The 20,696-nt window shown below is 37.1% G+C and overlaps 1 protein-coding gene across 2 annotated transcripts; it reads left to right on the top strand.

Annotated features, from left to right (window-relative positions):
• The first annotated feature begins 101 nt into the window (after positions 1 to 101).
• Positions 102 to 15,918, top strand: LOC132392244 (cyclin-dependent kinase 2-like). Of its 2 annotated transcripts, XM_059966080.1 has the most exons (7): positions 102 to 264; positions 4,321 to 4,398; positions 7,846 to 7,966; positions 9,432 to 9,602; positions 11,844 to 11,945; positions 14,370 to 14,573; positions 15,523 to 15,918. In XM_059966080.1, exons 1-7 carry the CDS (start codon positions 149 to 151, stop codon positions 15,625 to 15,627), a joined length of 897 nt encoding a protein of 298 aa, XP_059822063.1. In that variant the 5' UTR covers positions 102 to 148; the 3' UTR covers positions 15,628 to 15,918. The 2 variants fall into 2 exon arrangements, with proteins under 2 accessions (XP_059822063.1, XP_059822064.1); XM_059966081.1 differs by lacking the exon at positions 7,846 to 7,966 and having other exon boundaries at positions 9,482 to 9,602.
• The last annotated feature ends 4,778 nt before the right edge of the window (positions 15,919 to 20,696 follow it).

Genomic DNA, 20,696 nt, shown 5'->3' with positions numbered 1-20,696 from the left:
ATGGGAGAAGCGAGCGGCGCAAGGAAGGCGCGGGAAAGTGCGAGTGTTTCCGAGCAGGCTGGGGCGCGCGGCGGCGCGGCGGGTAGGGCGTTCGGAAGGCGGGGGCGCGCACGACAACAAGCGCGGAGCCTCGGCGGTGGCCGGCACCATGGACAACTTCCAGAAAGTGGAGAAGATCGGGGAGGGCACCTACGGAGTAGTCTATAAAGCAATGAATAAAGTGACGGGAGAGATGGTGGCTCTGAAAAAAATAAGGCTGGACGCGTAAGTTACTGCCGTAAGGCTGCAAGGGTTAGTGACAGGTCACCTCTTTGCTGACAGTCCGGAGTTCGTGATGATTTTGGGAAATCTTGCATTTGGAAAAAAAATTGCTTATTCACGCATATTCTTGAAGTTGCCTTTCCACAGGATGATGTGTGCACTGTGGTAGCAGAAGAATATGAAAGTCAAGCATCTGTTTTAATTTGTATTCTCAAAATCGATGAAGTGGCTCCTGATGTAGTCAAGAGTTATCAGCAGGACATCTCATACCAGGATCACACTGGTACTTATCGCTAAACCAACGCTCAGCAAATATGTAAATAAAAATGGTGTTTTATTCTTTGGAACGAGCACATAGGCAATAAAAGCTGTCATCATAACGGCAGGGTTAATATTCTGCAGAGTACTAGATTTGGAGATATAGAACAGTAACTGCCCAGAAGTATTTTAAATTGGTATCCAGTTTCAAATAAAGTTTTAACAGATACAAGTTGATCACTATTTTCCTGTTACCCTGAAGCAATAGTTAGTTATTCTCTTAATTTAAGACAATTTGTTGGAAGTTGGCGTTTAACTTTTATTTGTGGAGGGAGCATCAAAAGAGCCCGTGAAAGGGAAGTTTTAATACAGAGCATTTTCTGTATATAGACAAACGTTCTTATGACTTACTACAGAGTAAAAATAAATTCTTGAAATGTAACCTTTACCTATTTAGGACTTATTTGATGGCCAGCTGGTTAGAGAAACCACCAGTCCTAGTGTAGTGCATGTTTTTGGGTACAAAGTGGCAGAAGTTAGACACATAACTAAGAAACAGGAACTTATCAGTACAGAGGATGCACTTTGAAGTGGAAGTAGAGGGTGGTGTCTCTGGAGACTTTTATCTTCTTGCTGGTGTATTTCAATGATTTGCAAAGTGCTGTCAGCCAACCCAGCTGTGCAACTAGCCCAATTCATAGATAGTACCTTTGCAACTATAGTGCACCTGTGATATTGGGAATCAAAGTTTTGGGAGCAGATGGAGTATCAGTCAAGCAGGTTGATTTGGCCTTATAGTGCAGAATGGCTTGACTGTTGTAGGGGCTGCATTCCTCCAAGTAAGTAGAGCACTCCTTCACACTTGCACTGTGAAGGATGTTCAGCTTTAGAGTTCTGCCAGCTGCAGGTTAATGAGCCTCTGGCCTGCTCTTGTAGACATTGTATTTCTGTGGCTCCTCCAATTGAGCTTTTGCAGAGCTCAAGGAGTTAGGAGGTATCAGTAGCTTAAATATATAACTAATGTGAAATTTGTAGAAGGAAGCAATTTCAGTTATAAATTTAAAACTGAATATTAAAGAATATAAAAGAAATTTGCAATGCTATCAGATAACTGAAGGTGGGATGGGTATGGATGATCTAAATAACTTCTTAATGTGCTTTATCATTCTGTGGTTTAAACCTTGTAAATTTCTCAAGTCAATCTTAATTTTATTTCATTTTATGGCGGCTGATTTGATTCTTGTGGAGGTATGAAATTACACATTTAGTTTTTAGAGAGAGAGATTGTAAAAGATTAAAATAGTTCCCACCTTTTATTTGGTATTTATTTTAATTCTGTTTAAAATATATATTATAAATATGAAAAAAATCTGAGAACTTCTGAGTAACTTCTGTCAGCCATTGTAAATTATTACATATCCCATTCTAAACATTATCAAGATGTAATTGAACTGTCTTGCCACTGGAGTGCTGTACAATCTTAGTTTTGGATTTCCAGGTTCTTAAGGCTGTACTGAACAGGAGCCATTGTGAGTTAAACAATCAAGCTTACTTCACAAACAGTGAAATAACTATTACTATTGAATTGTTTTTTTTGTTTTATGCTGCATTTTTATTAAACAAGTATATGAATTTAGGAATATGAAAAGTATATGAATATGAAGGGAGATGAGGCTGAGTACAGGGCTACGGTGGGAAACTTTGTCACATGGTGTGAGCAGAATCATCTGCAGCTTAATGTGAAAAAGACTAAGGTGCTGGTGGTGGACCTGAGGAGGGCTAAGGCACCGGTTACCCCTGTTTCCATCCAAGGGGTCAGTGTGGACATGGTGGAGGATTACAAGTACCTGGGGATACAAGCTGACAATAAACTGGACTGGTCAAAGAACACTGAGGCTGTCTACAAGAAGCATCAGAGCTGTCTCTACTTCCTGAGGAGACTGAGGTCCTTTAACATCTGCCGGACGACACTGACGATGTTCTACGAGTCTGTGGTGGCCAGTGCTATCGTGTTTGCTGTTGTGTGATGGGGCAGCAGGCTGAGGGTAGCAGACACCAACAGAATCAACAAACTCATTCGTAAGGCCAGTGATGTTGTGGGGGTGGAACTGGACTCTCTGACGGTGGTGTCGGAAAAGAGGATGCTGTCTAAGTTGCATGCCATCTTTGACAATGTCTCCCATCCACTCCATAATGTACTGGTTAGGCACAGGAGCACAATCAGCCAGAGACTCGTTCCACTGAGGTGTAACACTGAGCGTCATAGGAAGGCGTTCCTTCCTGTGGCCATCAAACTTTACAACTCCTCCCTCGGAGGGTCAGACACCCTGAGCCAATAGCCTGGTCATGGACTTATTTCCACTTGTCATAATTTACTTATTATTATTATTTAATTATTTATGGTTTTATATTGCTAGATCTCTACACTATTCTTGGTTGGTGCGACTGTAATGAAACCCAATTTCCCTCGGGATCAATAAAGTATGTCTGTCTGTCTAGAGTGAGAAAGAAATCACCAGTGCACTGGTCAATTTCACTTATTCACAAGCCTTAACTCCACTTCAGCTGAAGACTGGATTTGCACAAGTCCATTCATGTAATATTATTTCAGGAACGTAGAAGAAACAATGAAGTTTTTTAAAAATATGTATACAAGGATAATTAATGTTAAAGTAGGATTGTTAGAGACTAAGAGATGCATCATACGTAGTAATATGGATAATTCTGATATTGAGTTATGATTTTTTTGTATTTGTCTCCACAAAGAAGATATTGATGTCAGAATAATAGAAGAAAAGTTATGTAAATTGGTGAGGTGAAAAATGAAGATAAACTACTTAAAAAAAAGCTGTCATTGTTTTGGTCTGAATTAAGTAGAAACCAGGGTGGAAATAAGAGGTTCTTAGCTGCAATTTTTCAATCCTTTAATACGACAGTTCTGCCAAAAGACAGGAAAGTTCAAGGTGTTATTTTCAAACAAAAAGCAAATGGGTAAACTACAGAGGAGTAAGCCTGATATTTAGGGAAAAGTTGTGGAGACTATAACTATTCACTTAGTAAAACATAGATTAGTAAGTGACAACCAAAATCACTTCGTTAAAGACAAATTATGTCTAACAACCTTTATTCAATAATGAGAGGGTCATAAGATAGTGTAATTGAGACTCTATAATCACATTCCAAGGTATTTGATAATATGCCACATAATTGTCATATTGGCTGAATGGAGCCCTAGGAAGGAAACAACCGTTAGCTGTGACATTTTGAAACGTTTTGGCTTTGAAATGTTTTGGCTGCAGGAAAGAAAACTATATAGTGGTAAATGGATGCTCTTCAGTTTGGAGGCTGGTATTTGCACATTACTTCCAATAACACAAACCTAGCAAAAGTAGCATCTTGTGAGGAAGAAAAGTAGTTTGATTGGCATTGACTGATGACCTAAGTGAGCAGATAGCTTGTGAAATGTAAAATTGCACAGAGTGGTGATGCAACTTGAAGGAATATATGAAAAGAAGAAATATAGACCAAATCCCTCCTGGAATTGTTTGACCTTAGCAAATATATGAGGGTGGGAATTGGTTTTCCTCACTGTCCTCTGATATGCACAAAGAGTTCTTATCATGATTAATATTTTCATTGTTTAGTTAAAATTTTAATAATCAGGAAAGTCAGCGTAATTGATATTTGGTGAATTCAGTAGATAGAATTTAAGTAAAGAGGAAGAAGGGAAAGGAAGGTTATTGCTTAAGACCATAGTATGAAAGTTAATTTTAAATAATATATTTACATTTCAAAACTTAGGGAAATGGAAGGAGTGCCAAGTACTGCTATTCGAGAAATATCATTATTAAAAGAATTAAATCATCAAAATATTGTAAGGTAAGAGATATTACTTTGATGAAAAAACACTGTTGAACATTACAAAACAAAAAAGTTAATATGTTATGATTTTAATTATTCTCTAACTTAAATTGTTATTTGCTTCATTGAATTGCTTAGTTTTGAATCATCCTTTATTAAAAATTGCTGCTCTTGAGCAACAGAAAGAAATAAATATTTAACATACCTATCATTTCTATTGTCTTCACATTTATCATTAGCGTTAGAGAGAGATACACCCTAGAAACAAGCTCTTTGGCCCACAGATCTGTGCCAACCATAAAACACCTATTCCCATTAATCCCATTCTCTCCATCCATTAACTGCACCCCTACCCAGGTTATGCCACTCATCTGTACATGATTGATAATTTACATTGGCCAATTAATTTACTGACCTATACATTTTAGAGATGTGGGACGATACTGGAGCACCAGAGGAAACTCACTCAGTTACTGGGAGAGCATGCAAACTCCAGACAGAGTCCAAGGCTAGGCTTAAACCTGGGACTCTGGCACTGTAAGCACGTGGCTCTACTAGTTGTACCACTGTACCGTCCTCATTCTTTTTGACTGTTCCTTCTTATTCCTACTGGTCTGGTTCTTCCTACACTGTGGTTAGACTCCAAATGTTTTGAAGAAATGTAAACCAGAACCCACACCCTATCCTCATTATATGCGGGGGATACGTTCCTTGCAGTTTACGCATAATGTGAATAATTATATAAATAGAGAAAATAGGGATGCGTTTTGGAGGGCTTCCTAAATAAGTTTTATCTGTAATTTATTCACATTTTCATACCAATACGACACAAACACAGTACCACAAGGCAACATTTGTATTGATATTTCATCAATATAATATTCAATGTAATAAATCATAGAAAGTTAACATACTAGGGTGTACAGTACTCACCAACAGTGGCAGGTGTGTAGGCTTCGGGAGATGAGAGGTTGTTGTGGTGTTGGGCAGCTTTACATGGATGAGGTGGATGGTTGTGTGTTGTCAGGATCATCAAGGACAGCAAGGGGTGAAGGAAGACTCACAGAACTCTCAGTACAGCAGGCAGCAGGAGATGACACCAGTTTGAAGAAAGTGGTGAGGGTTGGTTGTTTGCTTGGCAGCATTTTGTTTTTCAGCATAAATTTGCTTGTAGGGAAGAAGGCTTGACTGCAGGGAACCACTGAAATGCTGACTCCATTCTAAACGTGGGTCCATGTCTATCGCCATTTATGGCAAGTGTTTCGCAGCCTTAAAAAATTCTGCCAGTTGCTTCACCATAAAATCCTTCACCTGCAAGTCTACACTTTCTTCTTCATTGTTATCACCTTCAGTCTGAGTTAAATGCAGGAAGTCATCCATACTTAATTCTTCATCATGAGAATCCAGGAGTTCTACCACGTCAGCAATCTTGAGATCTGAGAACCCTTCCCCATCAGTCTTATGGCCCAGGGCCACACAATCCTGGCCAGCTGCAGTGAAGGCAGGAAACCCCTTGAGGGTGTGCACACACTCTGCCCAAATTGATTTCCATCTCCATTGAGAGTGGAAGACCTAACCTCTTTCCAGGATTCATCAATGTTGTTGATGGCATTTCTGATGTTGAAGGACTTCCACCATTCCCTCACCGTTGGTAATCTCCCGGGATTTTCAAAATCGTATGTTGCTTGCAGCATCTGAGAGATAGTTCGATGTAAAATATACACCTTGAACATGGATATCACACCTTGGTCAAGTGGTCAAATCAGCGATGTTGTGTTAGGCGGCAGGAAATGCAGTGTTATGTTAGGATGAATGCTGTCCAATTGTTTAGGATGGGCTGGCACATTGTCAAGCAACAAGAGAACTTTAAAGGCAAGATTCTGTTCCTGGCAGTAGCGTTCAACCTCAACAGCAAAATGATTAGCAAACCAGTCTTCAAAGATTCGACCAGTGACCCATGCTTTCTTGTTAGCTGCCCAGTGGACAGGAAGCATATTCTTACTCAAACCCCTAAGAGCACGGGGGTATAGTGAATGGTAAACTAAGAGAGGCTTCATCTTACAGTCTCCTTCGGCACTGGAACACATAAGCAAAGTCAATCTATCCTTTGCTGCCTTGAAACCTGACACAGTTTTTTCATCCTTACTTATGTAAGTGGGTTTTTGCATACACTTCCAAAAAAGCCCGGTCTCGTCTGCATTAAACACCTGCTTTGGTGTGATGCCTAACTCAGCTATCATAGCCTGCAACTGCACAGGGTAGCGTTCAGCAGCTTCGTGGTCAGCACTAGTTTGCTCACCATGCACAGCTAAGCTGTGAAGCCTATGATGATTAACAAACTTTGAAAACCATCCCCTACTTGCATTAAAGCTAACAATATCACTTGACACTTCCTCACTAGCCTCTGAACAAAGGTGACCATAAATTTCCAAAGCTTTCACACGAAGATTATCAGAACTGAGTGTTGTTTTTTTCTTGGTTTCATGCTCAATGTGCAAACTCAACATTTTCTCCATTTTTGTCATCATCGAGTTACACACTTTGGTAACAATCTTTGAAGGCACTTGTGATGAATCAATCACTGCACTTTTTATTTTCTCAGCATTTTTCTTTACGTTTCTGATTGTGGGCTCACCCAGGCCAAAGTAGCTTCCCAGAACTGTGTTACCTTCACCTGATGCTGCCCTCTTTTGTAATTTCCAACTCTTTTTCAAGTGTTAAGGTGGCTCTCTGCTGCTTGGCTGATGGCCCAGGACTTGACATTGGATGCTGAGGAGGCATAGTTCAATATTTCAATCACAAAGTTACTGCACCGTAGGTAAAAAACAACAAAAGTTTAAGAGCGCAAGATTGCACATCCACATGTTGCCAAAACCAATGCAAGACCAGCGGGAGTCAGACTGTGAGGCATGCGCACGTAACTTGTATTGGCGGGAAAGTGGTGCTTCTCATCCCAACAGTGAGACTGTGAGGCGTGTGCACGTGACTTGTATTGGCAGGAAAGCAGTGCTCCTCGCATAAATGAGTTTTGGACGCATATAAGGAGAAGTTGGTAGAAATAGGTTCCTTGCATAACTGTGAATCTGCATTGTCTGAAGGCGCTTATAACAAGGATGGGTGCATTTTGTAGGCCAAAATGCCAACATATTGATCATATAAGAATCTTACTTATCCACTTGATTCCTACATTCACTAAGACTTCAGTTTTAATGAACAGTATGTGAAGTACTGGAGCTTTAAAACTGTCAGTACATCTGACTGAAGAAGGTTACTCTGATGAAGAAGTAGGTTGATCTTGAGGTGAAGAGATCCTTTATACAGCACATAACTATTGTAATCCAGACCTTATTTTTGGATGCTGAATATGTGATAAATTCAGGTATTTCATTTCCTTTGCACAGTGATTAGGATGATGTGGTAAGCCCATCAAAATAATTATGAATAATATGTGTGCATTTATTCTAGACTGCTAGATGTTATCCACAGTGAAAAGAAATTGTATTTGGTGTTTGAATTTCTCAATAAAGATCTGAAGAAGTATATGGACTCTGCTCCTCCGACTGGGCTCCCCTTGCAATTAGTTAAGGTAATTAAGAATGTAGTCACTTTTGAAATATTATGTTTCCATAACTTATTGCAGATTTATACATAGACACACATATACATGCACGTACACATACACATCAATTGAAATTCTTCCTCTGCTTTGGTAATTCCAGGCTGGTTCCTTTTTATTCCGGATGACAAGCAGTTGACCTTTTTCTAGATCTGTTAGGAGACATAATTTGGAACTTGTCATGTAGAAAATATTGAAAATAGACTAAATTATAATGTCCTTTGACTTTGGACTTTAGAATATTATTATGTTTAAAAGACAAAGACAAAAAGAATACGGAGTTTGGATTTCAGTTTAAACCAATAGGACTCTTGTTGCTGGCTGAAATTGGTTTGCATAATTGTGCATTCACCTGTCTATTTGAGCTAACAACTTTACATCTGTTGAAATGATTTACAATTTTTGTTGATTGATGCTATTTATTGCTTTTTTTCTTCTGATGACTTTCTGCCTTGGTTCCTATTTATTGATCCATTACTATAAAAGAAAAGTTCCCCCCAAAAATACTGCCCATAGGAGCACTAGGCATCAGAGAGGAATTCCAGTCAGATTGTGGGTGGGGGAGTGTTGGTGGTGGTAGGGGTTGTTGGGGAAGGTTCTAGAGATTTAATTCAACAGCATGCCGGAATTATTTGAGCAGATCTACCATCTGGAAAGTAGCCTGACTAATGGGCTCTGATAGGGAATACTCCAGGAGAGTTCTGGAACACAAAGAGAGACCAATGAAGATACAAAGTAAATTAGATGTTTGGCTAGAGAAGATTTGGTGATAGGGGCAGGGAGTTTGGGAGGGGAAGACTTTTGAAGGAAGGCAATGAGAAGGTACTTTGGTTTATGGGGAACAAGTGGATTTGCTTGGGCATAAGTGGGAATTATCACTGGTCATCCTTACTCAGTATTCCAGGGAAATCTCACCTTCCGTGCCTTCATGAATCTTTAACTGCCGAGTTTCCCAAATCCTGGGAGATCTGACTTGCCAGTATTAAGCTGAAAAATAGATAAAATCTAAGACACAGATCATTGTTAAAATAAGTAATGAATCATCATTCTCCAGTGAGCAACTTAGTTGCATGCACCCTGTTAAATCAAAGGTGGACAGATTGAAATAAATTTGAGTTTGGGGAATTAAAAATTGCCTATAACAACAGTACCTTAGACTATGGGGCAGGACCATCTTGAAGTACTTTTCATCAGTGGAACAGAGAGCTCTTTAATTTGCAGGAATAAGAAAGCCATCCAATAAATAAAAAAATCAGGTCTGCAGGGACAGGTATACATGTGTTCTTATTCTGTGCCACAGTAATATTTGTGTGGATTTTTATATGCAATGGCAGTAATTTTTTAATAGAAATGTAGCAATTTGCCTGTAGTCAATGCCTGAATTGTTTAATTTTGGATGAAAAATGTTTATATAATGAAACACCTCTTTTGGCAGAGTTATCTGTTCCAGCTCCTTCAAGGTGTCGCATTCTGTCACTCTCACAGAGTTCTTCATCGAGATCTGAAACCACAAAACTTGCTCATTAACGATGGCGGTGCAATCAAATTGGCAGATTTTGGATTGGCAAGGGCTTTTGGGGTTCCTGTGCGCACATATACGCATGAGGTAGTTAAGATTTATGCAATTTTAGAAGATAAGGTATTTAGTTACTCCTGTCTATTACCTTTGTAATGATTTAGCCCCTGCTTACAACAGACTTATTTAAAAGTAGTTGCTTGTCAGTTAATGTGGATTTTCTAAGGACAGAAAGCATTGTTTTATAAGAAAATATGATAGGGTGCCTTAAGAAGAAAACATTTTTATTAGCATTTACAGTTTCAGTAAGGAATAATGTTAATTTTTTTTTTGCATTTCTGGCAAAGAATGTTGTATGAGTGTTTCTCTTTCTCTGCCCCACCCCCAAAATATGTTCTACAGTTTGCAATACACACTCCTGAATACAGTTGGAACAATAAAGGTGTACCGTTTAGACTTGGGGAAGCAGAAGCATTTCAGGAATTACTTTTAGGCCAACAAAATTGTCCTGTTCTTGAAAATCACCTTCATCTATTTATTCTAAGATGAGAAAATCTAGGATTTAAAAACTGATTTGGAAATACAAAATTCAAAAAGAGTAATGGGCCAGATTCCTGCTGATCTGACCTCCCCAAATTGTTGTCTGCCAGTCACACATGCTGCACTTAGCTCAGCATAAGCACAGCAGAACGGTGTGGGCAGTTCCTCCGAATTTGGCATTGAGGTGAGAAAGACCCCTCCTCAAAACACCTGATACAGCCTTTGACAACAAGTAAAAGTTTCTGTTGGTGCTGATAGCTTTTATCTGCCTCTAACATTTCACAGATGTTTAGAAATGATAAAGCAAAGAAATTGAGAACAAACATAACTTTCTCCTTTGCCTCCTGTATTTTTTCCCACAATCTTATTGAAGTTAGTTAGATCTGTAAACTTGCAACAGGTCTCTTGTGGCATTTTCCAGTATAATGCTGGGGAATCTGAATGGCTAGGCACTGCCCATTTGATACCTGTAACAAAAGCAAATCAGTGAATGTGACTTTCTGATTCTGTTAGTAAAGCTCATAGGACATAAAATGCAATGCTTATGATAGCTTACATAGCTCACTGAGGTGAATGGTATGTTTGGACTTGTTCTTTGGCAGTGTATCTGTGGAAGTCCAGAATTTACTTCGGTTTCAAGGGTTAAAGCCAGAGTGATGCTGTCCCTTGGATCTGTGAATGAGAATTTCAGAATTCTCACCAAACTTGTACTTCCAGCAGGAACTAACCTCAGGACAAAATATTGGTACCTGTGTGGCAACCATATTTCTGATGGCTTCCCCTTTGACTCTGAGTCACTGTTGAGAGCAGTTGACAATTGAAATTTTCATTATGACAGAACAAAATTCATTATTAAGTAATAAAAAATACTTACAAGTTCATTGCTAAATGAATAAATTGATCAAATGTCTCTTTGGTAATGACCCTTGTTAACTCATTACCTGGTAAGGCATTGACCCACATGGAGCAAAGTAGTTTTAGATGTAATCACATGTCTCAGTTAAATCAATTAATCTTAGCCAGCATAATAACACTTTCCAACAACCTGCTAAAGAGAAATAGATTAGAAGTGGTTTTAGCATCACTAACTTAAAGAGATGTGGCCATGCTTTCCAGTCGGGATCACTTGCTGGTGACACTTCTGAGATATTCCACCAAATGGAAATTAGAGCAAAGTCAGCTGTAATGCTTCCTGAAACAAACCCAGAGAGCATTTTTAGGCTGAATTGACAGTTAAAAGGAAATTTTAAAAATACAGGAAACTGAAAATGATATGTTATTTACCATCACCAGTAATTCACAGATCTTGGTGTACCATACCATATGTTCAATAGTATCGAATGTTGGTTTGTTTAATCAAAACAAATGGAAGTAGAGCTTCAAAAATGAAGAAAGTGTATTTATCAAGTCATCCAAAATAAAAAGAGAATCCATCTTTTTGTTACTAAAATTTTTAAACCACTGAATTTAAGGAAGTTTTATCAGTACTAATGATCATAAATGGAAATAGATGGTGCCAGTTAAACATTCTGGAGAAAACAGCATGGCAGTACAAAGGTAGAGTGCATAATTTTATTTATATAAGTGCCAGGCTGCATATAAACTCCTTTTGCCTTAAGTAAGTACACATATAATCAATTAAATCTGTCAATATTTTTTGCTCTAGTAATAAACACTGATCAGTCATGTACATCTATAATATGCTTATGTTTTAATTATTTGGAAGATAATGGTTTCAGAATATTTATTACTGAAATATTTGTTTTCTGTTCTTAATTATTTTGTTTTTAGGTTGTAACCTTATGGTATAGAGCACCAGAAATTTTAATGGGATGTAAATTTTACTCAACAGCAGTGGATGTTTGGAGCATTGGATGCATTTTTGCAGAAATGGTATTTATCTCAGATATGCAGTTCTATCATTTTTATTTGTTTATAATTGTTTATAATTTTTATTTGTTTTCTACATTGACACTTTACAAACATGTTCAAATTGTTACACAAAATCTTGATGTGGAAAATGTTGCAAAAAGCTGACAGTAATTAAACTGAATTTCCATTTACATTTCCTCTAAAGCTTTTGTATAAGATTTGTAGTTACTTATTCTCTGTCATTTTTACAAGTGGAAATCCCGGGTATTAATATGTTACATCTCGTGCAAATATTTATGATAGGGAAACCTAAGTCATTGTAGTACTATTTTATTGTTACTTTCTTACTGAATCAATTAAGTTACTTAAATTGTTTAATGAAAAATTTCTTACTGGATCAACTAAATCATTCAAATTGCTTAATATCACCCAATGTTTTCAGTAACTAGAATGTTGCTACCCAAATAAGATTTGATGCAAATCCAGATGCAAGAGATTATTTGTTAAATATTTACACCAGATTGTCTTGTTACCTTCAGTGCCTTAAAGGAAGTTTGATTGTAAAACCTCAGAATTTTCTCAAGAGCAATGAAACTATAAACCAAATATATAAATTGTGCAGTTTCTCAAGGTCAATGATTAGTATTCAACTCTTTGAAATTCCTCAGATAGTGCAGAAATTCATACCTGTAACTTGATATCTAGATAACACACAGGCAGAATACCTCACAATGCTTAGCAATGACCATCTCCAACAAGAGAGAATCTAACCACCTCCCCTTGCTAATCTGTTGTATTACCCTCATCAAACTCTGCGCATTCAACGTAAACGTTAGCTGGTAACACAAAATGATCAATCTTATAAATTTTCTGATTACAAGAGCTTGCTGGAGGCCCGATATTCCATAGGAAGTGGTTCACCTGGCTCTTAATGCCTGTCTAAGATAACTAAAGCACAAATAAAGCAGATGATTGAATAATTTCCTTTTGTTTCAATATTTGTATCTCCAAGAACATTAATACTAGTTTTTGGAAAGAAAAGGCTGACCTTCAAAAGTAGCAAAAGAAATTATTTTTGGAACTTTGGAGAATAGTGGTAAACCATAAAATCCTTAAGTGACATGCTGAGGGAGGTGGAGGGATGGAATGTCAAGCTGTCTCCACCAGTGGGAGAATCTTGAACAAGGTGACAAGGGGCAGTCGGATAACACTGAGGTGTGTACACTGAGGAATTTCTCATGGGGGATGGTGAATTCTCTACTCAGATAGTTTATGGAGCATCTCTAGAGAAAGTAGGTTCATTTTTGAATGATCTAAAATTGAGAACTATGGTAAACTCAGAAGAGGAAACAGTGCCTGGGGCAGATTAGCCATTGTCGCAATAGCAGGGAAGGATTGAGGAGTCATGGTGACTAATCCTGCTACATTTATGCTTCCTAACATTATTTAAGAAGATAAACATGATTTAAAACAAAGCTATCTATTGGATTTTCAACTTTACCACTAGTTTTTTGAATCCAACACTCTCTAGAGCCTGTACGTTTTGTAATATGCAATACAGAATCTTACTGAAAGTTTCTTAACAGCATGTATTTGCCTATAGTTGGATCAGTAAGTATACAGTTTCCGCTTAGCGAGAATATATGTATAGATAACATGTTACAAGTTATTTGTTAAAAGTGTGACCAAAAGTGAAAACCATAAGTGTCTAATATATTTTAGTTTGAACACAATAAAATGTAATAGTAGTATAAATATTCCTATACTACATGCTCTATATAAATTATAGTTAAGGGGATAGGCCTTTCAGCTTTTCAAGTCTATTTTGCTATTCTTCAAATATGTGCCTGCTCTATAACCTGTCCATACATCTGCCTTTTTTGTCAAGATCCTACTTGTGCTCCTCCTAAGTTATTACTTCTTTTTGCTTTTCCCTGTCAGATTTCTTTAAATTTGATTTTCACATAGTCCTTGTATATCTTTAACAATAAAAATAATTATTTTAGAACTTATCAGTGATTCAGTATTCAAATGCATTACCTTGTGATATTAATTCACAAAGATAAAACCATGTGTAGTTTTTTGGTGCATTGGCTAATTTGAATTGCCTCTTTGATTGGTATAATATTAATATCGCTAGGTTAGAAAGGGAACAGAAAAGGCGGGAGTTCCAGCATGGTGTTTATCTAGCAGTAATCACTAACAATGCATAATTTGGATATTGGGGAGACAGATCTGGGCATGGTTATAATTTTCCGTTAATGTGCAAGTAATGTATTCATGTCTACACGTAAAGAATGTTCAGCGGGAACCTTTGGAACTAAGACAATATAGAGCATCATTTTCAGCAGAGAAGGAGTAAAAGGAAGAGAAAGTATTCACTATAATTTCTTAAAAATATGTCATTTAACAATTAACTTCACTTGATGTTTCTTTCAATTCTAGATTACAAGAAAACCCTTGTTTCCTGGAGATTCTGAAATTGACCAGCTTTTCAGGATTTTCTGCACACTTGGTACACCAAATGAGTTTGTGTGGCCTGGGGTTACTCAACTACCTGACTACAAAGCAAACTTTCCAAAATGGAACAGACAAGATTTCAATAAGATACTACCCAATCTGGACATAGATGGCAGAGATCTGCTAATGGTTGGTAGAAGTCCTCAACTTTAAATAGTAGTATTTGTAAAGTTGTGTCACATTCAAGTGCCAACGTTTAAGGGACAGGTTTATATCATTTACTGACACAGTCCCTCTGTAATCATGTTTTCAGAGCAGACTGAAGTGTTGGGTTGAGTCTTGATTATTGAGTATGAATCACCATAGGTTTGAATCATGTTGCTCTTACTTCAAGTCACTTAATATAGAAGTGCTCCCTTTTAAAAATGAAATGGAATAGTGGCAGTAGCAAGGGGAAGCAGTGGAAGTTTTGAAAAGCTGATAAGTTTACAAAATTAGGCTCTTGTCCTAATATCTACTTCAACCAATTCTCTTCACAGTAATGCTTTATTTCAGGAGATCTCTTAAAAACAGAAATGCTCATATGGAAGGTTCCAGTGAAAGATCATCAGCCTGAAATGTTAATTCTGATTCCCCCTCTGGAAAATCTGCCTCATCTTTAGTCATTGTTTTATTTCAAATTTCTAGCACCTGTGGTCTTTTTTTTGCCACTCAATATATTTAATTCCGTGGACAATGATCTAAAGGAGCATTTCACAAGAAAGTACATCATCCTATGTTCAGATGACATGGATATTGTGTCAGTGATAAAAAAAAAACACTAGAGGCCTTGGTAAATTTCAAGAGTGGTGCAATATGACCCATATGTAACTGATTTTCAGATGCATATTGCTGAAAAAAACATGCTGCACATCTGTATTTTGAGCTGCTTATGTTTCATATGTTAAATGCTTATTATAAAGATTAATTTATTATATATTTGTGTGAGAATTAGATGTTTAGAGATGTATTATATGCTGGTTAAGAACTTCTAATTAGCGTAAAGTTCTTGGTTGAAGTACTGAAAATGTTCCTGTTACCTATCCGGTGACACATCTGGGAAATAGGTTATGAAATATTTTCTTGTTTTTATTTGTAGCAAATGCTCCAGTATGATCCTAACATGAGGATTTCTGCAAAACTTGCCATAAGTCATCGATTTTTCAATGATGTGACCATTCAGGTGCCACATGTACAGCTATAGAGTGATCTTCAATTGGAAAATAAAGGAAAAATCTTAGTTTTCTTTCTTTAAAAATTTCTTTCAATGCACTCTTTTCCTAGAGATTATGATATTTATCAGAAAATGAAAATTACACTGGTATTTTGTAGTGTCTGGGTTTAATAAAAATTAATAACAAGCTCTGAAGGGAACAAAATACACATATATGTATTGTATTGTGGGCAGTGGTTTAACGCATTTAAATTGTTTTGTTCTAGTTTTATAAAATGTTATCTCTGAAATTACATTTATTGTAAATAAAAAAGCTGGAAATATGACATAAAATGGGTTGATATTTAACAGTCAGTGTAAATCAATGTGGAAGATAAGAGTTTACTTTGTGGTGTACTGTGCCATCAATTTTAGAGTTTATAATCCTTTTAATCTGCTTATTTCAAATACCCAGCAACTACTTAATCATGATGCCTACCTCATATTGAAAGACATGGATTTGAATCCTAGCCTCAATGAGTACAATTTATTTACTGTTTCTGTGCATCTTTTCCTAGTTCTTTCTTGGGCTTCCCAGATTTTCCAATTTCAGATCAAGGAAGAATCTGTGAGATGTAAGTAGTGTGAGGTGGACTGTGATGCATTTTTTATTTACTACCCCATTAAAGGGATGTACAACATTGATATCAGTATTAAGCAGATGCAAAAATAATACAGGTGGTCCCCAGGTATAAGTAAACTCAACATATAAATAAGCTCCAGATACACTGGAGAGTAAATTTTTTTTCAAAAGTGGTGCTTCCTTTGTGATCATGATAGACCACCTGAAGATGAACACAAACATAATTTTAGACTACTAGTATTATGTAGCAATTTAGAGAAACAAATTATCTTAATGAACATAATGCATTTAATTGCAAACCAGTGCTGACACTTTGCAATAGTTAAGCTAAACTGAAACTGTTTTGTTAATGATTTTCTTTTGTACTCATTGACTGAGGCTTCTTGCTTAAGTATCAAACAAACAATCAGCCAGGTCGATGCAGCAATACCTTATCTCCCACCTAGGTAGCCTCCTACCTGCCGGCATGAACACTCAACTGAACATCAACATACCCCTGACCCCCCCCCCCTTACCCCATCCCTATCTATAATTTTAGTCTGGTTCTCTTTCTCTCTCTTTTCCCCCCTTCACTACAATCTCCCATCAGCTCTACCTTTCTTTCTTTTATTTCCCATAATTCTCCACCTTCCCCCTAGCCCATTTCCCTCCAGCCTATCACTTCCCAGCTCTCTACTTCATCCCTCCCCCCACTTCTTATCATACTTTTTGTATGCTTGAAGCATGTTGTCAACCAGTTGCATGTAGTTTGGCAATTGTCAAGAAAAATTTCAACATCATCTATGAATATCTTCCATGTGATTTTCTCTCATCCCACTAGGAGTTCTTGGAATTGCCTGTCATTGATGACCTGTTTGACTTGTTGGACCAAAAATGCCTTCCTTAATCTTGGCATCAGTTATTCTGGGAAACATCTGTCTCAAATGTTGAAATCCTTCACCTTGCTTATTCATGGTTTTCACAATTTTTTATAAGCTCAAGTTTTATATGAAGAGGAGGCAAAATATCTTTGTTGGGTCTACAAGTGGCTTATATGCCACACTTTTCTGCCCTGGAACCAACTGTATACAGAGTGGCCAATCCCTTTTAATGTAATGAGATTCTTTAGCATGATGACAGCAGATTCCACCCTTGCAGTCTTGAACCCAGTAATTCTTTCTTTGCTTTTGACAAACCCAAGTCTCTGACCTGATCATTTAACTTAGATTGAGTTATCAGATTAGGCCGAATTGACATAAAGAGTTTAAAATTTATAACAGCGTTGTTTTCCATTCCCAGCATGTGCATCATGGCATCTTTGTCTGCCTCCTCTAGACTCCATGTCTCTGGTGGCTTTGATACTGGAAGACTATCATCATGTGGTACAGGCTGAAGGGTATTTGGGGTATTCAATGGATTTCTTGTTTTTAGCAGAGAAACCAGACTTAAGTAGCAATCTGTCACATGATCCTGCTCTCACAATTTCATTGGGACATTGATTTCCTCGTACCTCTGAGCTGACCTCTAAGATCAACAGCGCATGTTGCACAACAAATGTGACGAGCCCAGGCTTTGCCTTGGTCACTGATTTTACACCCAAAGTGGAGCTTGTAGGCTTTCTTAATAAGATATGTTCTGTCTTTGAGATTTAACCATATACTTGCCACAAATATAACAAAGTATCATAACTGTTGCAACATTAGTGAGACATTTTACTATCACGATTCTGAAAATATAATTTATTAATGAGTACACATAATATGCTATGCACATCAATGTGATCACAAACCGATATACATGTAAACGCAATGCATAGAACAGTGCTTGATGATTTTATTGCCTTTCTATAACCTGTCCTGCCGTGCAGCCTCCACTCTGCCTGGGCAAGATAGACGTAAACCCAATACATAGGACAGTGTGTGTGTAATGCTTTTAGAGCGTTTCTAAAACCGGTGCTGCCATGCAGCCTCCACCCCGCCTAAGTATGCCCAGGCATGTCTGGACACGATAGAAAACTTCTTAGCTTGCATTGTGGGCAACATTTTAATTGACTTGAATTATGAATTGAAATAACAAATACAGATGATTTTTTAAAAAAATGGTGCAGAATAGGGAAATTTCATGATGTTCATGATCAGCAGCCCAAAAGCCATAAGATACACCCAAAAGTATCCAGGAAGCAAAATGTTTGATTTCCAGTGATATTATTAAAAAGTCTGACATATATGGGCATTCCCGTGTACAACAGAACTAGTTATCCTTTTTCACCCTTCAGAATTCTTCTTTCATATCAGTCTTGTGTGCTTATGATGCCATTCTTTACAATGCTGTGGAGATAATGGTTACCATAACAAGTGATTTTTGTGAAATTAGCATTTATGGACAAAATCGACTTAATGGTTATTTAGAATCTGTTCATTAGCTGGAAGTGGTCTCTATATAAACTTTTTACAGCAACTTTCATAATTTGTCTTTTGACTTTTAAAATTCAAATGATTAATCCATTAATCCAAATAACATATCTAGATATTGAGCAAGTATACGGTTAAACTTTTTTAATGTTTTTCAAAAAAATCAAATGAAGTCACATGTTGAGAAAAAAGTCATGCCTGTTTGGTACCCATCAAATTGTACATGTTCATGCTTAATAGAATGAGAAAGGAAATAAACTATAAAGAATAAATAATCATAAGTAACCTTCTGATCATTGCCTGAACCCAGTCTGTGTGAAATGGTTGGGTTTGCACTTGGACTTTTCTTTCTCTGTCTGCTAGAATGAGTCTGAAAGTCTACCGAATATGTCACAATTTTTGCTTCAATTTATGGTTTCCCATTTTTATTTAGTATATAGGAGGTGACCAATTTTCCCAGGAAAAGTGTTTTACCAGATGTTTTTTAGTTAATTGATTTTGATAATAAAAATAAAAGTTGGTGATTGTAAAAGCTGATTTGTTAACCAATAGTTTCTACAAGTTGTTTAGTTTTCATGATCCTCTATTATTACTATGACAGTATCTATATATAATGAGAATCAAATGGATTTTCAGTTTTCTTTTAACCACTCTTGGACTAAAGTTTTGTATAAAATGTATTTCTACAAGTGATCTTTGGACAGTTCACCAAATTGCTGGATGAATCAGAATAAAACTCCATTACTGCATAACTATTACAAATATATTGCATTAACATATTGCACTATGCCTTCTAGAACAGTGACTTTTTTGGAGCAGTAGGATATTTGTACACCTGCCCATTTGCTCCATAGTGGGTAATCTATTATACACTGCTGAAGTTTGAAATGGAATTTTCAACAGTACAATAAACTAGTACACTGGTGATTTTTCAATGTTTCTTGGGTGTACTATTGCTTTCAGTTTTCAGCTAGGATTCTAAAGAGAGAGAGGTCATAGCTGCAATTATTTTCCTATACTTTGGGTTAGAATGCTTCACAACTTTAATATCTCATTTAATGTTTTGTTGAGTAGGTAATTGGCATTTTTTAAAATAAGCAGTGTATGATTCTTTTTAAAAAAGATCCCTTTTGGAATATTCTTGACTAGAAGCTAACAATAGTAAATTTGTTGATGGTGACATGAACATGTTATTTTGTTGTTTGGTTTCTGACTGAAGTTAAAAGCTCAAGTTCAAATTCATTGTCATAGGCAATTATATATGTACGTGGGGTAGAACTACCATGAAAATCAATTTCTTGCAGCAGTGGCACCGTACATAACAATAAGACAAATATTAATTACACATACATAACTTACAGAGCAAAATAAATAATGTAGATTGAGAGGGAAAAAAATAAAATATAGTCTGAGATACTATTATGGTTTTTCAAGTCGGCTCAAGTATCAAGAAGAGGGTATGGCTCAGATAGTGACAGTATCAGTGTTGAATGCTGCCTTCCTGAGATATTGCCTCTTGTAGATGTTCTTGATGGTGGAAAAAGTGGTACCCATGATGAAACTGGCTGAGTTCATTACTTTGTAGCTGTGGTGAAATACATATACCTGTCCGGACATGCCCCCCACCCCTCTGCTGACTGCTCCTGTGGCTCCTCCCACAGACCCCGGTATAAAGGCGATTGGGGCCTGAGCCCTGCCTCTCAGTCTCCAGGATGTAGCATGGTGGTCAATTGCTGCTTGTTCTTTCTCCCAGTCAATAAAAGCCGATATCCCGCCTCACGTCTCAGAGAGTTATTGATGGTGCATCAGTAGCCTATTGTGTTCCTGTGCAAATGAGTTTCCATACCAGGCTCTAATGCAACTATTCAGAACGCTTTCCACTGCACATCTGTAGAAGCTTGTCGGTCTTTGATGACTTGTTGATTCTCCTCAAAAGTTCTAAGAAAGTAGCACTGGCATGTGTTCTTCATGGAAAGTAAGCAACTAACACATTAATAAATAGCCGTAGATATCATTTAAAAATGAAAACTATTAATATTTCATGCATGAAGATTGATCAAGAATTCACAATGAGTTTTACAGTAATA

Source organism: Hypanus sabinus, chromosome 4 (genome assembly GCF_030144855.1).
Source record: "Hypanus sabinus isolate sHypSab1 chromosome 4, sHypSab1.hap1, whole genome shotgun sequence".
NCBI classification, from domain to species: Eukaryota; Metazoa; Chordata; class Chondrichthyes; order Myliobatiformes; family Dasyatidae; genus Hypanus; species Hypanus sabinus.
Note: the sequence above shows the minus strand (reverse complement) of the source record. Positions and strands in the feature narration are given on the sequence as shown.

Excerpts from the sequence above, each read along its gene's own strand:
- LOC132392244 (XM_059966080.1), top strand. The coding sequence starts at position 149 with ATGGACAACTTCCAGAAAGTGGAGAAGATCGGGGAGGGCACCTACGGA. Across the intron at positions 265-4,320 it reads AAAAAAATAAGGCTGGACGC|GGAAATGGAAGGAGTGCCAA; the intron begins GTAAGTTACTGC and ends TTCAAAACTTAG. Across the intron at positions 14,574-15,522 it reads ATGGCAGAGATCTGCTAATG|CAAATGCTCCAGTATGATCC; the intron begins GTTGGTAGAAGT and ends TTTTATTTGTAG.